This window comes from Anopheles arabiensis, chromosome X, assembly GCF_016920715.1.
Source record: "Anopheles arabiensis isolate DONGOLA chromosome X, AaraD3, whole genome shotgun sequence".
Taxonomy (NCBI): Eukaryota; Metazoa; Arthropoda; class Insecta; order Diptera; family Culicidae; genus Anopheles; species Anopheles arabiensis.
In genome coordinates, this window is record NC_053519.1 from 2,216,855 (window position 1) to 2,234,813 (window position 17,959).

The 17,959-nt window shown below is 44.0% G+C and overlaps 1 protein-coding gene across 8 annotated transcripts in view; it reads right to left on the reverse strand.

Annotated features, from left to right (window-relative positions):
* Nucleotides 1–4,073: 4,073 nt before the first annotated feature.
* The window catches only part of LOC120906796 (proton channel OtopLc), a 31,537-nt gene continuing 17,651 nt past the window's right edge, over nucleotides 4,074–17,959 (reverse strand). For 3 of the 8 annotated variants that reach the window (XM_040318808.1, XM_040318806.1, XM_040318807.1), the window contains exons 2-11: nucleotides 16,284–16,590; nucleotides 14,520–14,704; nucleotides 14,206–14,411; nucleotides 11,848–12,018; nucleotides 11,016–11,121; nucleotides 10,757–10,917; nucleotides 9,694–10,661; nucleotides 9,330–9,614; nucleotides 8,914–9,262; nucleotides 4,074–8,794 (exon numbers count right to left, since the gene is read on the reverse strand). In XM_040318808.1, coding sequence (XP_040174742.1) covers nucleotides 8,654–8,794; nucleotides 8,914–9,262; nucleotides 9,330–9,614; nucleotides 9,694–10,661; nucleotides 10,757–10,917; nucleotides 11,016–11,121; nucleotides 11,848–12,018; nucleotides 14,206–14,411; nucleotides 14,520–14,704; nucleotides 16,284–16,492 — 2,781 coding nt within the window. In that variant the 5' untranslated portion in view covers nucleotides 16,493–16,590 and the 3' untranslated portion in view covers nucleotides 4,074–8,653. The remainder of the gene's footprint in view (nucleotides 8,795–8,913; nucleotides 9,263–9,329; nucleotides 9,615–9,693; nucleotides 10,662–10,756; nucleotides 10,918–11,015; nucleotides 11,122–11,847; nucleotides 12,019–14,205; nucleotides 14,412–14,519; nucleotides 14,705–16,283; nucleotides 16,591–17,959) is intronic. The other 5 variants (XM_040318804.1, XM_040318803.1, XM_040318802.1 and 2 more) reach the window with 3 other exon arrangements.

The window sequence follows — 17,959 nt, forward strand, 5'->3', positions numbered from 1 at the left end:
CGAGAAAGTCGGTTAAAAATATATCTTAAATATGTTTTCCAAATTCTTTGTGAACCCCGGCAACCACGATGGCAATTTTGTGGGATCATAAAGTCATACCAAGGAACGTAATAGTTTAGCAAAATCCCGAAACAACGTGTATTTTTCCGGTGAACCTGCCGAACTAAGGGTTGCTGTGAAACACCTTTTCGGTGGGGCATATGTCCGGCATCCCTATGGCATCCCGACCTTCACCAATGTCAGGATTTAAGGTTGGCCGTACAGCTCAGCAAGCTCCTGATTCATCCTTCGTCTCAACACTTCATGTTCGAACACACAGCCATAAGTGATCCGAGAGGGTGTGTCGCTCAAACAAAATTCATGCCCATAGAGGACTACTGGGCGTCTCCAGATGTTGCTGCTGACGTTGTTGTGACGTCCTGTGATAGCAGAACTCGTCTAGTACCTTTAGATTGTCACCATGCATGAAAAAGCTGCCTCCCAATTGGGGTATATCAAGGGTTGATCCTAAATCCATTTCATTGGGGACTCTAACTCGTGATTGCGTGAAGATGTATGGTATCGTAGGCCGCCTTGAAGTGTGTAGGAATTTGGTGGTTTAGGCACTGCTGAAGGTTCTGCACATTTTGTCGCTGGTGGATTTACCTTAGACAAACCCAACAAGTATACAGAGTAGGATATCGATCAGGATCTTATCGGCCCTATGACGGGATGACGTCCATAAACATTAAAAAGCAATAAAAGTTCATAAATAGCGCTGTAGTCTCGAAACAGTGTTGGTGCAAATGGAATGCTTTTTGTCTGAAGTTCTACTCTTCCACACCAAACTGATGCACTACGACTCTGGTTCTGAAAATTCCAATCCGACTTTAGAGTCTCAACGAGTCTGGATCTGCATTGTTCTGTAACAAAATGACATTAAATGTCTGAAATTAAAAATAACAAACATCGTTTCAACTCGAGACGAAGATGTCTTTGAAATTATATCCGTATTAGATGAGTCGTTTGATCATGATGCATGATGTAAAATTAATCTTTAATATAGTATGAAGTACAGAAAATAGCTCCATCACAAACAACGCGATACGTTTGGTTTTACAGTTCATTAGCCAAATAGGTTCAAATTTTATTCCATCAACTGATTTCTACACATACGAGATCGTTTGTTACACACATTCCCACACGCACGAGCGCGATCGTGTGGCTTCATACAATCATCCATTGTCAGCTTCATTCCCACCCGCTAATCTTTCCGGTGCTTCCGGGTTCTGGTTCGTACTTGTAATCTTTAAAGTGTAGTGTGTGTATGTCACTAGTATTCATTGCATTTTGTGTGTGTGTGTGTAATGTACCAATCCTGTCCAAGCAAACCACCCTACGGGAGATCAAATTAACCAAACAGCACACTTTATAGTCAGCATTTTCGTCCTGTAGTGTTTCTTCTCTAGGTATTTCATACTTTAGTGTCACAAAAAAATACACACACACATACATCTATATAAATATAGAAATCAATCTGTGTAGAGCTTTGCTTCTAAAAAAATCATTTAGTATTTCTCACTCCCTGTTTTTCGGGGCTCGTTATGGTAGCTTTGTTGTACGGAAATTGGAGAACGACGAGCAACATAATCGATATGATATTTATTTTGTTTAAAATCAATCCGTCTCAGTGTATAGATTCCTACAGTATCTATGGCCTCTTTTGAAGAAATTATTCTTTCACATTTTTTTGCAAAAATTGAAAATGAAATGGAATAATAAAGCTCATGTAATGAACTTGTCAAATTACAGGGTTTTCCAGGAGTTCTCATAGCTGTGGGACACTTTATTGATTCTTTCTTACGTGAAATGAACTTAATGTAATGGGAATTTGACTCTATAGCACCCTTGTTGGATAAATCTAATTTCCAAGGAGCCTGTCCAACAAGCATGCCATAGAGTCCAATTTCCAACATACGAAGTTCACTTCCTATAGGAAAGAGTCAAGGAAGTGTCCCACAACTATGAGAACCCTTGGAAAACCCTGTAAAGCTACCATACGTTTTAAAATTATCTGCACTGCAGTATGCATTTGTCACTTTTTCGATTTACGGAACGTTGAAGGATTAAGGTAATTAAATATAAGCCAACCAACACTGTTTGTGGTCTGCTGCTCGTCGCTAGATGATTCCGCACGGATGACCAAACCACACTAGCGCTTAATCTTTGTCTGTACTCGCTTTCTTCACTTCTCAGCTGACCGTATGCTCCCTCCCGAATTTGAAGAATAATAAAACTAACAAGAATATATATATGGTCTACAAAGAGCCACACTTAGCGCCATTTGCTTGAAAAGTTCGCCAGTTCAACATCCGGCTCCCTAATCTAGTTCATTCCAGCTTGCCCTTACTTTTGCACTCCCCTCTGCTATTTGCTCTGTTTTTCCAATCGTTTTGATTACTTTTGTTTTCTTCTCCGTACAGGTAAGGAAGGTACAATGTATACATAATCACAACAAAGATCCTTACCCCCCTTTCCCTTACAGGGTTAGTATGCAAGCGTTTCAATCCGTAGCTTCTCTTCTGCTCGCTCGTGATTTAACAATAGTTTCGTGTTCGATTTGCGCCTTGCGTTACCGCCATTCTCTCCTTCGCTTTGCCTTCGCTGCACATTCCAGGGAACGGGGGTTTGATCCATAATTGAGGGCAATGTTTAACAAAATTTGACTCGCTTCTTATAAAAATATACGAACCTTTCATCTAATCTGTTGTTTGTAATTTGTAACTGCTTTTTTTAATTTGTTTTTTGTTTTCGTTCGCATCTCTGTCGCAGCATCTTTCGGTGTTTTGTGTGCCACTTTTTTACAGCTCTGGTTGACTTTCATTTGTGTGTTGTTGTATGCTGTGTGCTTGTGTACGTTTTATGCATTGTGTTCCAATGTCCGGTCTATGCAGAAGATTGTCTGCATACACCACGTGTGTTGTTGGTATGTTTTTGTGCTTTGCTTAACACAAAATTCAGCGTAACTTATTCTACGGTAAAATATAAACTTCTTGTTTGTTTGTTTTTTTGTTTTATACACACTTTTTGTTTTTCCTTTTACTACCCATAATGAAACACATTGTACATGTACGGGTGAATGTGTGTCTGTATGCGGCGTGCGATGAGGGGATTCTTTTCTCTTTCGTTCGCGCTCTACTTGCTGTTGCAATTTTCTACGAAAATTGTTTCGCGTTTGTTATTTTGCTTGTTACGTTTTACTGTACGGTTTGCTAAAATGTTGTTTTCCTTCATTCGTGCCTCTCAGCTGTTGACGCTCTCGGTCCGTTTTTTTAATAGTAATATTTGAGTGTGTTGTTTTGCTTTTCTTTACTTTTATTTAATAAATGTATTACTTTCTTCATTTTACCGCCTGCTGCGACAAACTAGATGCTACATGCAGATTTGAATGCGTAAGAATAATGATTACAATGGGAATGGTATTTTTTTGTTTTAATTTCTTCTATGCACTGTCGCACGTGTGTCATACTATGTTTATTTTACTTTCCATTTACTCGTGTTTGCTTTTACTTTATTTCTTTTTGTTTTCCTTCTTTCTTCTGTTGTATTACTTGTTCCGATAAACTGTCACTGTGCTGTCTGGATGTTCCTCTCCACAGGACGTTTTGGTTTGTGATGAGCTTTGCAATGATAGTGAGCGTTAAGCGTTGCTTCAAAAACGCTTCAATAAGCGCGGATGCGTGTTAAAACACGGTGAGTGTACTAAGTGACTGTACTCGCTCCTAGTAATTGTGAGTGACTCGTTCGTTCTCTACTTATTGTTTTACGCTCGCATGGCTACGTTTCGCTTGTTTATTTTCATTTCTTCTTTTTTTTTTTGTACCACTCTTTTATTTTTTTGCATAACAGTGATTTGTTTGAGATGTTTCCGTGTTCCATTATTCCAGCACTCACTTTACTCACCTTGGTTCCCGTGTCTCTGCAGGCAAATGGCACTCGCTCGTCTGCCCTGGAGATCACGTTATCGCCAATGTAAATCGGGGTGATATGTAATTGAGTGGACATGCATGCACATGTATGAACGCATGTGTGTGTTTGTGCGTTTACATTACTGTATGAGTATCGGTTAATGGCTTTATGATTTATTTATCAAGTAAGAATGAAGGTTTGGCTTCAATGTTTCAACGTTTATTCTTATGGTTTGCACGCTCTCTCTCTCATACCGATCGCCTTCGTCATTTAACATTGGTTATACATTTCTTTGCGTGTGTTTGTCTGTCTATTAGTTGTACAAATAAAAAAGAGAGGGGGGCGGGAGACATTGTTTTACGTTTATGTTTTGTTTTATTTGTGTGTTTGTGGGCGCGAAGGAAACGGGCGCTCTCTGCAGGCAGTGTTATGTTTTCTTGTGTGTTCCCCCATTTCGGCACAGCTCTGTGTGCATGTGGTGCATCACTCCAATAGTGCAGTTCTCTAGTGTGTTTGTGTGTGTGTATATACTGTACGACTGGCTTGAGACATTCTACTGTGGGGCCTGTAGTCAATACGTATGATGTGTCTCGTTTGAATTCTTTCAGAGCTCTATTCTGTATCGACTGTAGATTGTTGTTTGAACATCTTGATCTTATTTTTGTTTTGCTTACTATTCTTAAGGGGGGTGGGTTGTAAGGTCTTTTTTCAATTTTATTTTATGTTTTAATTTACGTTTCAAAAGAAAGTAATATCTTCGAAGACATTTTCTCTGTGCTCCAGCTCCAGCAGTTTTGCAAAACCCCTAAAAAGAATATTGCAGCGACGGACGAGTTTGCAAAACAAAATAATAATTTACCCCCCAAACAAACAGAACTAAATCTAGTGTCCTATTTCACTCCATCGACACACGGGTTTTATGCTACACGCATTCTTTTACATTACAAATCGACTATTATATGGATTGTATTGCTATCTTGTACAATAATAAGAAACAATATTGTGCCTTCATATTATTAGTATCAAAAGTATTCGAAGATACAAACAACCCCGAGACAGGAAACTAGTGAAAACTTCAAATGCATATTTTCCAAAAACTGCATTTTAGTATGATGTCATACAAAAAGTACAATGAATACTAAGAGCTACATTAATCTCAGCGAGAGCTATCTATGCACAACCTAATGTAATAATTCTCTTCATGCTCGCCTTGTGTGCGTGAGTTTGCTTGATTGATTAACCGTCGCTACACCACGACGCACAGACGCACCTTGACAGTTACAAATCGGTTACAACTGTTGTAAATCGTTAAACAAACTACTCACCGAAATCAAAAGATTAGTCGTCAGAAAGGATCGAAAAAAATGGGAAATATTCCTAGTAGTTACCCGGACACTACTGTTTAAACAACTACTACTACTACCAGCGACAATCGTAACTGTTTGCTCCAAATGGTCCAAAATTTTGGTTTGTATCAGAGAGTGTGTGTGTAGTTTTTCTTTACCTTTTATTTTTCTGTAATCTCGGCTCTATATGCTCTCTCATCTCTAAATTCTTCGATGTTTTATGTTGTGTGTGTGTATCTGGCTACTTCGTTTTCATTGCATACATTGTCCCTCCGAAAACAGTTTACTTGAATTGTTTGTTTTTGTTGCTGTTGCTGTATATGTTGGGTTTCTTCTTTCCCAAATGCTGTGGTTTGAACATCGATTTCCATCTCATCATTTTTGCTTCTTTTTTTCTTTTTTTTCTGTAGGGCTCTAACGTTGCACTCTCCAAAATCGCAAGTAGTTGGGATGCTACGGACAAAGTACTGGAGGAGTTCCCTTTCGTCTTAGTGTGCTCTTATTTATTCATGGTTTATTTAAGTTGTCTCGTTTTGTATAAACTCACTTCGAGCAAAAAAAAGGAGCAAAACGAGACTCACTTTGCTTTTACTTTAATTATCTTGTTGTCTGTTTTTGTTTCCTTCTCTTTTACTGATACATAACACGATACTAACTAGCAATCTGCAGCCTCCAGCGGCTTCAATATTGTTTTAAATAGTTCAAATACATTTCAAATACGTTTGTAAAAACATGGTGGGCATTCATGTATTGTTAGCTTATGCGCTGGCGGCCCATCTGGCGCCGTCAAGTTCGGAGAACAAAACACAAAATTACATTCAAGCATGCGTTTGCACTCGCGGAGCAGCTGTTCCACCCGAGCAAGATTGCATTGACGTTTCGCAAACGCGCTACAACTTTGAACTGTAATGATCAAAGTTGTGCTGATCTCTGCTTGGCGTAGCACGAGCGACACAACACAGGCTTGGGCTAGGGTATAGCCAGTTCTTGCTAGGAATCTTACTGGGAATCGAATCGCGTCCGGTCTTTGTAGGACACGGCGTATCTACCTTGAGGAATCCAATCGGCCGACTCCCAATGCTCAGTTTATTGTTTGTAGACATTCAGACACCCTGTGACATAGCAACATTAAACATTATTCTTGCATTTATCGCCTCCTTAGCTCTAGCTCTTTTCCTGCATTGAACATTGGACAGTTCAAGGTTTCAATTCTTGTACGTAGGTATTGCCAAAAACAAAACTAGTCACGCTCCTCAATGTAAATTTCAGCTCAACACTCAACACATGATCGCACATGCATCGTTTGCTACTCGTCTCTTGTTTGAGCAAATCATTCGAAAACCAAAATTGACTCCCCAAAACTTCAAACATGGTTATTGCTTTCGCTCAACTTCTCATCCAACGATGAGTGACTCAGGAAAGTTTGGATGCTCGCGGAGTTTTGATGTTCAAGCAAGATTGGGGAAACCGCATCAAACCGCATGCATGTGACGGGAATAGTATGGCATTGAAGTTAGTGGGCTGCTGTTAGTCGGCTAATTTGCTCTCGGATTTGTTTGATTTCTCTGAACAGAAAACACCCTTTTTCACCAGGCGACCCTTGCCAGCCTTGCGTTTGTTTCAAACACGTTTGGTGTAAATAAAATTTTCAAGTTTCATAACTGTATATATATTTATATAATATGTATATAATATATATGTCTTGTGTCATGTGTATGTGTTTTATAATTTTCATTACGGCTTCGCGTTCGTCGACTTCATTGAAAATTGCCTCGTAAAAGTATACGGATCATTTGTGGAGAGAACACAACGAAAGCAATAAAACAAATATGTATCAAAAATAAATTAAAAAAAAAACCCATTCCCTACAGATTTAGGAGCGTTTGAAGTTTTGGTCGTATTGGGAACTCCTTTTGGAAGGTTTTTTTTTGTTCTGGCAGCTTCCCAACGTTGGCAAAACGCTCCAAATGCAGCCGTCCCCAAAACGGGCTAGCGTTTTTTCACTCACTTTGTTCGGTTTTTTTTTTGTTTCGAAAATTGAGAAATAATTTCTAACTCGCACCGTTCGACTCCCGCTTTGCACACTTTGCGTTAAACTTACTGTTAAAAATAGAAAACAAAATCAACATAAATAAAATATCTCATCTCGATTAATCATAACTAGATCGATTCCGAATTTTGGATTGAGCTTGCAATACACTCCTGCTTTGGTTTCGCTCCTACTTTGTGTCCACCTTCATCCCGCGTAAAGTCGTATTGTATATCTGTGTAAGTAGTCTGGCGGTACGCTATCGTGTATACGAACTATTCATGCACAAATTCTTAAGTTAAGTAAAACAAAAAGTCCAAAAACTGTCACTGCCCCCTTTCATACCGTGTAAACGCCAACTCGGCACGGGCTGGGAAGGAAAAACGGTCGTCTTCGAGCAGCATTTTGCTTCGCGTTTTCTCTTAGCCTGTAAGTAAATCTTTGCCGCGTGGGGTCTGGGCCTTCGTGACTCACCGCTCCGGGCAGACGGCAGTGTGCACTAGCGGAGCAAACGGAGCAGGCAGCACCGTTGGGCGGGGGCAATAATCTAAAAACACAGCAAACCAGTCCAGCACGTGGTATCGTGTTATTGGGGATTGAGGGGTTGCGCTGGATTTTAGGGACATAGTTATGCGGAAAACGGTAAAATGTGTATAATTCATGTTCGTTTCGTGTATAAAGTTTCAGTTTAAATTTGTGTACGCTCTACGCGCGCGCTCCGTCTCTTTTTCTTAAAAACGCGCTCTGCCTCCAGTTAGTTCGATTGATTTGCTTCCACTGTCTCGCAGAGGACTCTTACTTTTTACTTTACGTAGTTTTCGAAAAAGGGAAGTAAAATTCTTGTAAAAAATCTTGGGAATGAGGAGGGAAGTAAATACACTTCTCAAACAAATCACCGTGATGTTGTTTCTTGTTTTTAGTGTTGCCACCTGCATCCACGGGCCTCAGAACTTCCATGTGTATAAGGTTTTCCGCAGTGTCAGTAGAGCTGTCACAATTCTTCGCCAAATATTCAAATAATCGCCATTTTATCGCTTAATCGTGGTCATCTGGAGTTTGTGGGGTATGCATTACTTTTGAAGGATGAGAAATCGCTTGCTTGTGATTTGCTGCTTGTACTTGATAAAGAACATTCAACCATGAATTAATATACTGAGCTGATATTTCTCATCTCTCTCTCTATATCTCTCTTCCTTACTCTCTGCCTCTCTCTCTCTCTCTGCGTTGTTTAAATATTTCATGGAACCACTTAGCTTCGCATTTCTCAACATCTCAAAAATCTCAGCAAACTGTGCATTTGCTGAGCAGGTTGCAAATGTGTCAACCGCGCTTACTCCAGGCGTGCCTTGTAGGTAGTCTTCCAGACCTCCGCTAGCGTGACGGCACTGTGGAAGCGGTGGAAGATGCACAGCGGCAGGGTAACGCGCTGGATCAGCGACCAAGCAATGAAGCCGTAAAAGTCCAATTGCACCTGGGATCGAGAAAAATGGTTAAAGATGAAGGTGATGTTAAGCACTCCCAAAACAACAACAACCGAAAAGATAGGGGTCTAAATCAAGGCCTCAACTACGCTCCCCAGCCCGCACTTACCGGGTTGGCGAACACCTTCTGCGCCTCGAACGTGTAGATGGCGAACATGGAGATGTTGCAGATCAGCAGGAACGTTACAATCTGGCGGCCGGGCTTGATGCGGTCGTGCTCGGGCAGGTGCACGCGGCGGCGCGACACGTCCGCAATGAACAGCAGCTGTATGACGACCTGCACGACCGCGACGATCCCGGTTACCATGACCAGCAGGTTCGGCTCGCTCTCGAACGCGTTCAGCGAGCCGGCAATCACGCTGAAGGTGGAGTACACGAACAGTCCGAACGCGGAGATGCGGAGCAGTATGTCGTTCAGGTTGCTCTGCTCCTCGCAGCGGAACTTGAGGTTTTGTACGCTGTGAAAAAAAGGCATGAAGGATGTCATTGCGTGGAAGTGGACAGGACTGGGCATGAAGCACTTACCGAATGAAGCCTATTATGATAGCGAAGATGGCCAGTGCCATGAGTGCGCAGTGCGACACGTCCGCCAGGTAGATCGCGAGTAGCGATAGCTGCGGATGTCTCACCAGCACGAAGAACAGGATCAGACAGATGAGCGAGCCGACGAGCAGTAGCAGCCCGAAGAAGAGTCCCTTGGAGGCGCCCACGCAGTCGACGCGGCCAGTGCGTGCCTGCTGGGCCATGACGACGGCGCGGCGTGACAGCATCACCTCCAGACGGTGCTCCAGATCTTCCTCATTGGTGAACCTGGGCAGTGCGAAATGTACAAAAGATTAGCAATGCAACAGCTACTGACACTACACGCAACGACCACTCGGCCACTTACTTCGGGTAGCGTCCAATATGTTTCCACATGACGTAGATGACGGCGGCACCGATCAGCGAGTACTCGATGATGAACGGGTAGAGGTACGGGGCCGAGTCCTGGACGATCGTGCCCATGATGTTCACCCGGCCGCAGCTAATTGCGGTCGCGTTGGTCGACACAGCGGTGGAGGTCGCGATGAAGGCGGACGGGAACAGCGCGTCCAGGCTTTCGTACGTCTGGTCGAGGCTGCTGTTGCGCTGCAGATAGTTGACGTGGTCCATGAACGAGTCCAGGAACGAGGATCCGGTCGAGGGGGTGGCAGCCGTCGCGTTTACCCCGCTGGCACTGGTCGAGAGGGTGTGCTGCGCGCTGCCGAAATGGTTCGCGGGCGTTTCGTACGTGGTAGTCGTCTCGGTTGCGACAATGTCGCGGATTCGGTCCAGCAGTCCGCGGGCAGTGGTCGTGCTGCTCGCACCAGTGCTGCTCGGCTCTATCCAGGACGGTGTCGTCGTCGGGCTCGCGGTCGTTGTCGTAGTGGTCGTTGTGGTCGAGGTCGAGGTGCTCGTCGAGGAGGACGTGGTGGTCGGGGCAGCGGTGGACGTGAGCGTGGCGGCACTGACCAGCGTAGTGGCCGCCTCGGTAATCGTGTGTGCCGTGCCCTGCACAATCTTGGACAGGACGCTCGAGGCGTCCTGCGAGAGCAGGTCCTCCTGCGCGTTCAGGTTGACGCTGATCGGTTCCCACTCGGTATCGGTACCGCCCGGGGCAAGCTCCATCCCCATCACCATGCCCGCGTTGCGCAGCGTGTGCTGCCGGATGTTCTCCAGTATGACCGAGTCTTCCGGCTCTGGGCCGCGGCGCTGATGGTAGGCCGTGATCTCCTTGAGCGATTCCAGCACCAGCGTGCGAATCCAGACGCAGATGTTGGTGGCCACGATATGCATCAGCCCGAATCGGGCCAGCACCTTGAAGCGATGTATGTTGAGCTATTGCAGGCGATAACGAAAAAAACAGAATAAAAACTTATGTTAGGGGCCGCTGAACTGGTGGCGATGCCACGGCCTTGTGACACCATGCTTACCCGTGCGTTCATGAAGATAAAGTACATCTGCATGAAGGTGAAGATCATCTGCAGCAGTGGATTGACGCCGCGCAGTATCTGATGGCACGGAGAGGTGAACGGTATCTCGAAGAACGATCCAAACTCCAGCCCAGTGTAAATCATGGTACCAAGCCCAAATGCTGTGGAAGGGAAGGGTGTTGCAAGAATGTCAGGTTGCAAAGTTGCAGCAATGATGTGGAGCAGTGAGCAGTGTAAGGTAGTAATGTCCGATGCATACCGATTGCTCCCACGCGCAGGAAGAAACTGCCATGAGCTGGATCTTGAGTAGTTTTGCGCTTAAATCGTGGAGACATGGCAGCTTCCGGGTTGGGTTGTGCGGCTTCCTGCTCGATAGAACGAAAGGTAGGCGGCTTGTATAGTTTGTCAAGATAAGATGGACATTACCAGGCGCAGAACCAAGCAACAGCAAAGCATTCACTACGGGCATCTACAGCTCGGGGCATACACAAATTATAAAGCATAAGGTGCAACCAGATCATACAAAGCGAACACAAGACGTGCAGTTTTAGGTAACGCTTCTTCCAACTGTTTGAACATTGTTCCGGTTCACTCCTTCCCAGAAACACACTGCGCCAGCGCATTTTAGACTGCAATACACACACACACACACGCACACTCTTCTCACACCAACACCTGGCGGACGAGCGGGAGATGCAGAGATGGGAATGGAGTTGTTAGGCGTGGATGGTTGAGCAACAAGAAACAACAAAAATAGCAAATCCTAGATATGCTGTTATAGTAGAGATTGGTTAGTAGTAACGCACACATTCTGCACGCATGAAACACGCGACGCTGAGGAATAAGAAGATACACACACGCACACACACACTCTCACTTTAGTTAGGGAGTTAGTTGGAGTTGTTTGGAAAGTGTTAGGAAAGATTTGGATTGCCGTTGGCACATTGAACACATCGTGCCGCAGCAAACACAGTACATGGGAGGCACAACAAAAAGAAACACACGCGACAACACGACGAGAGGAAGAGAGAGAGAGGGCAACGGGGTCGGGATTGAAAGGGGGAGAAAGGGTGTTGAGGGCCCGTCTATACCTGCAACTGGGTGGCCGGTGGTGTGGTGGTGGGCATTGCGGGCGATGTAGCGATTCGTTCCGTTGCCGGTTCTGGAACTGCCACCTCGCCAGACTCGCGACGATGCTCGCGACGAGACGCGCGCAGCTGGTCACGCTTTTTTTTCGGGTAAACTTCCTGTTTTTTCGAGTACTGAACAAAACTCGGGATGGTATTACTTCATCTTTTTTTTTTTTCTTTTTTTTGGCTTTGAATTGCAATAGGGAAGGAAATGAAGGAGATTACGAAGAACGATCGGTAGTTCGTTTTTTTCCCGAGAGACGTCAGAACACATTTATCAAAGTTACTAATCCGAGTCAGTTTTGGGATACAATAGGGCAAACTATTTGATTGCTTGCCACCTGTGAATCGAACCACGTCCGAGCGTTGTAGGAGCTGTTACATCTCTGGCTCTGTTTTCTGGAATTGTTACGACTGGGTCTCTGTTCTTAAAATTATGCTTTTGTACTATTGCTACTGTTAGACATCATAGATTATCATGTCGTATTCGAGACTTATTTGAATCTATCTATACTGTAGATAGCACAGTTTAAAGTCTCCTCAATTAAAAAGTATAACTTAAGAATAAATAACAAAAACAAACAAATTTCTAAATGTATTGAAAAATAATTGCAACATGCCTATTGAACTGAGCAAGAAATAACAAGAAATATCAAGATAATCTTTTAGGTACATGCGAGAGAGTGATCACACGGTGATCGATGAAAGTGTATGTGAAAGAATGAGCTGTTACCGTTGGTGCATTAGGAGACTACTACATCAAACCTGATAATATCAAAATAATGGAACGTAGCCGATTTGTATCTATTTAGCAGAAGGAGATGGTTGGTAAAGACGCACACTGCGGGAATAAAAGTAATTATCGAAAAACACAACTTTTGTTGCATCCAAACTGAAAGTATTACTACACATTTGAGAAACTTTTTGGCATGATATTTGCATTTGAATTTTGAATTTGAATTCATGAACAACACAAGATTTAAACCGTTGTGGATCTAATTTGGCTACTACGGATCTTAAGTTCTTTAACTTGCATTGTTAATATTTTCTGCTGTTTTATTAATTAAATGAGTTATCGAGATTGTTAAGCTAAAACCTGGTCTTTTAGAATCCTGCCACCAAAATGGGAAAGACGAACACTGTGTCGTAGGGAAAGATGAACACTGAAATCTTTGATATTTTAAATTCTGATTTCAATCGATGATTCATAGATGTCATCACATTAGCTTAAACAAGGGTAATCCGAAGATATGGACAATTCTGCAGCTAGAGAGATGATTGAAATACGCTAGAAACGGATTACTAGACAAAATAGCAGCCATATGTTATGCTACTACTCGCTCAACGCCGATGAAGCAACTTCAGGAAACCCAATATCTTGCCACGACTTGGAATTGGAGGAACTTGGAGGAAACCCAATATCTTGCCACGAATTCAGGAATAAATAAGATATTCTGTGGGATTACTAATATCAAAAGGATGAGTTTTGACTGGGTGGAAAAAATGGACCTGAAGGACCTATTTACAGATTCACCTATCTTGATGGGGTCACGGACTTGAGTAATTACTTCAAGATAAATCTGCTAGTGCCCCAATAATGCCGTAAGTTGTGGATTGTACGATGTGTTAGCACCACTTATAATTACTAAATTCACGACTAAACGGATTTTCGTTTCAAATGACCAAGATTTTTCTGGATATAAGGGGAAAGCAATAGGTAATGTTAAAAAATAGTAATCCTCTTCAATTTACATTGTTTTTTATAGGTGTCTATCATTCCCATATCAGGTTCCGTCCAGTCATATATTCGCTTAAATCAAGCGCGATGCTTGTTCGTTAATGCTTTTGATAACTTGTTTGTGATTGGCTTATTAGGATTTTTGTATTCCTATCTATTTTGAGCCAGGCTTTTCTAACTCTACAACGAATGTATAATCGGAAGCTAACAAAAAAGTGAGGATGAGTGGGGCTAACGCTGCTTTGCAAAACTAAACAAAACATACTAGATCTCCTAATGTAAAAAAAGCCAGCAAAAAAGGGATAAAGTGTTGCCTAGACACGGAATACCACAAAGCAGCTAGAAAATGGAACGGTGTAAACACACACACATACACACGCTCCGATTTGTGTACTTCGTTTCACGCTACATCCTATTACTTGGCGGGGTAAAAATGGTTTTATGTTTTATGCGCAAAATAAAGAAAAGGACAACAACAACAATAACAACAGCAACACAATGGATGGCGCAGTCGGTAGCGAACGCCCAGCGCCAAAGGGTAAGGGGGAATGGGGCGAGGAGAGGGACCTTCTAATATTCACCTGATAGGAACTAGCTTTGGTGGACGAGCCTTTGCCTTTCGGCTCCTCCTTGGTCGATTTTCCCGCACCGTCCTTACCGGCGCCCGCTTCCTTCCCGTCCTTGCCCTCCTTGCCCGCTTCCACGTCGGCGTTCTTTTTCGATTTCTTTTCCTTCTTCGGTTTCTTCTCCTTCGGTGGTTTCGGTTTGCCGTTGCAGCAGGAACTTTCTGTTTTGTTTTTGGGTTTTGATAAACGAGTAGAGAGGTCGTCAGGTGGGTTGAGCGCCAATTGGTTCGGGGAGGTTTTGGCTGACCACAAAGCCACCCGCCACTTACCTTGCAGCAGAAAGCAGAACACGTACAGCAGGAACAGTATGCTCGCACCGTACAGATAGGTAAAGAAGCCCTCGTAGTAGATCACTGGCAGACGGTGCGTAGTGACATCGCTGATAACGTACGCGACGCACACGACGATTAGCAGCATGGCGTAGACGAGACTGGTTACGATGAAGAGGGACGTTCTGCGGAAGAGGATAGGTTGGCAGGGGACGGAGAGAATTAGTAAACAAAATGGGAACTGTCCAAAATTTTACAGCCAGTTTGCGTTATCCTAATGTATAAGGTCTCAGTAGCTTCACCTTTACAGCTTCACGCTTTAAAGAATCCATGCTCCTATGTTCCAAGACTATGGACTTATATTGCAAGGAGTGGGATACAAAACAACGCAAGGATTAGACAGTTGCAGCAACACACTCTAGACGTGTAGCGACCGCAAAGTACGCTGTCTTCGACCCCGGATTCAAAACATGAAATCTGATACGATTGAAGTGACATGACGTGCCAGACAGTGTCGATACGTTCACTCTATCCGAGCTCTATCCGTACATTCTATTACATTCAACCTCTGCGCACACACACACACTCTCCATCCCTTCTTCCCTTAAGATACCTCTGGCAGCTCGAAACGCCTTTGCCGGAGAAGTGTGCCCTCGTACTATGTATTTTTCATTAGCCGCGCTAGCTCTCGACGATGAAACGATGAATGGCACTCGAGCCATCCTTGTACAGCCGTGAAAGGAACGTGCTTCAAATGCTAACGATACTGAAGCGCGAATGTACGTGCGTGCGTGGTACGGTATGCACAAAATTGCTGCAGCTGCAGTTTCTAGTAGCAATGTTACTTCGGCACTGATTCGCCAGGAACAGGAAGCAAGCTCAAGCACAGCACGGAGGCATGCATTAAAGTGTTGGCAAAGAAGTAGACAACGAAACATTGGAGGTGAAGTTGTAGATAGACGTCAAAAACTAGCACGCGTGAAGCTTGTGTCAATTGCAATATCAGTACAGCAACCTCGCACAGGCCATCCTGGAACTCCTAGGCCGTTCACGGGACTTCAGGACGATTTACAGAAGTGGCTGTAGAATGGACAAACTGGATGGTGGACGACAGGGCCAGCTTCTGTCAAATGTACCGCTCTTCCCTGACCGCAATCCTTTGATTTTCAGTTTTTTTTGTGGAACTACAAACATCTTTGTGAGCAGATCTCCCAACATCTGCACTCAATCGTTGGGCTTTGGGAACCCTCGATAGAGATACGACACAGCTCCAACTAGCTCGGCCACTAGAATTGGAGCACTAGTGTACACAACTAAAAGCGTATCCTTCGTTCTCTCTCTCTCTCTCTCTCTCGCTCTAAATATCTGTTGGGATATCTCTACCCTAAATACATTCTCTCGTGTTCCCAAAGGCCTTGAGCATATTTTAAATATAGTACAGTACTTGCTGTTCAGTACTCTTCCCGCTGTTTGCTCTCATTATTAACAATGGCTGTGTGAAAAAGCTGAGTTCGCACAAGGGAACCTTTTTGGGTGGGCTGGAATTGGAAGTGTTCCAACGAGAAATCAGTTTTTTTGGTTGTTGCGTCCCACATCGGAACTCATTACGGTTGATGCTGCTATACAAACAATACAACAAACGGATATGGCTCCAAGAAATACTGTATCTTCTAATAGTTTGCCTTCCCGAAAGCAAGAAAATAAAGAAGCTTCTTTTATCCGATTACGACCTTGTTGCATGCGGGCTTCGGGCGGTTTACTAACCTTTGCAGCGGCTTTGGCATCACATTCTTCAGCTCCATCTCCTTGTTGGCGGCGTTATTTTTCTCCGCCGTATCGCTGGATCCACCACCGCCGACCGGTGCCGGCGCCCCGGAACCTAGCCCGTGCCCGCGGGACACTGGCAGGGTGGCCATGTTGTCGTTGCTTTCCACGTCCACCGTGGCAACCTTCATTTCACCACCACCGACCATGGTCGGTTTTTTAACCGCAACACTAGTACACTGGACCGCTCAGATCCCAACTTGGAACAGTCTGCTCTGTGTCTGGTTTCACTCCGCTACACACAACGCTAAGCAAGCCCAGGGAAGGATTCAAGTGCACTCAGTTGTATAAAATAATGTATTACTAAGGTACAATTACCCCAAAACTGCTTTCCCATTGCTTGCTCAGGGAACTCTCAGTTATTGGATAATGTTCCTGCTCATTTGCTTCAATCTCCTTACTAACCGAACGATAGTGGAAAACATTGTTCCACAAGGAAAGTAATAAGTGGTGTGAGACCGTCCAAAATTTATGGTAATCAGTTTTTCCCCCGACAGCTTTTACTGCCACGCCTCAAGAGATTTCTCAAGAGCGTGTATCGCCAGCTGCAAGCAAACGCTAATGATACACATTCATGGACCGAAACCCTGCTGGACAGTTTTGTGGTTTGGTGAGCCTCATCAGCCCTGTGGTAGACACTTTTGTGCCATTATATGCCGAAACAATTTTTTTTATGCTTTTCATTTGCAATTCACACCAAACTCCCTCATTGCCAATCTTCACCCTCACGGTGCGAAAAGGGAGGAAGCGAACGGGCCGAGTACAATGATGCCAAAGTGTTGGTACGCCCTGGGACGGCGTACGGTGCAATTCGCGGCGGGTCCTACATTTTCGCGCACTCCGGATGCTGCGCAATGGCGCTCCTCGGAGCTAGCGTTCAAGAGTGCTCGAGGTTTGCTTTGTCAGGCATTGGGAACTATTCCCTCTTTTTTTTCTTGTTGCAACTCTTCTGCTTCCTTTATTTCTTCCTTTTCACCCCGAGGCAGTGTTCGAATTTACACCAGCATTACACTGTTCGGTATTGCGGGGTGTATGATGCTAATGTGCAACTAGAATCTGCGCTCGAAGAATTGAGCGGGATGAAATACATTTAAAAAAAACACACCCATTCTTTTGTTCGCTCAGGTAACTCAGGATGTATTGGAAATGGTTTATTCTTAAATAGGAATACAAGAATTTTTTGGAAAACAAAGTACAACAACTCGCGCAGAAACCATCTTCAGCCGTACCTTCCGCGGAGGGGCTTGGCGGGATGGCCATCAAAAACGGGACTCGCGCGAGAAAAGAGTGACCAAAACTCGAAGGTACCAAACCACTCGTACGCGAGATGCTGCGAGTGAGTGATCACAAAGAAAGATTTTCATTTTCGCCCATTTCGCTGAGAGCGAGCGAGCGAGCAAAGGCTTCCACTGTCGCGTTCTAGCGGGGTGGAGTCGATGGGTTCTGTAAAGCTGGTCGGGAGTTTTTTTTTCCTTCTTCGAAACCAGTCGTAGTTTTCAGCCTGAAAACTGTCTACTGTTTTAGAAAAAAACACTGCTAGCAAACACTCTGTAGAGTGGCCGAGTTTCTACATTGCTGCACTTATGAACAACTTGTCCCTGTACATACGGCTGAGG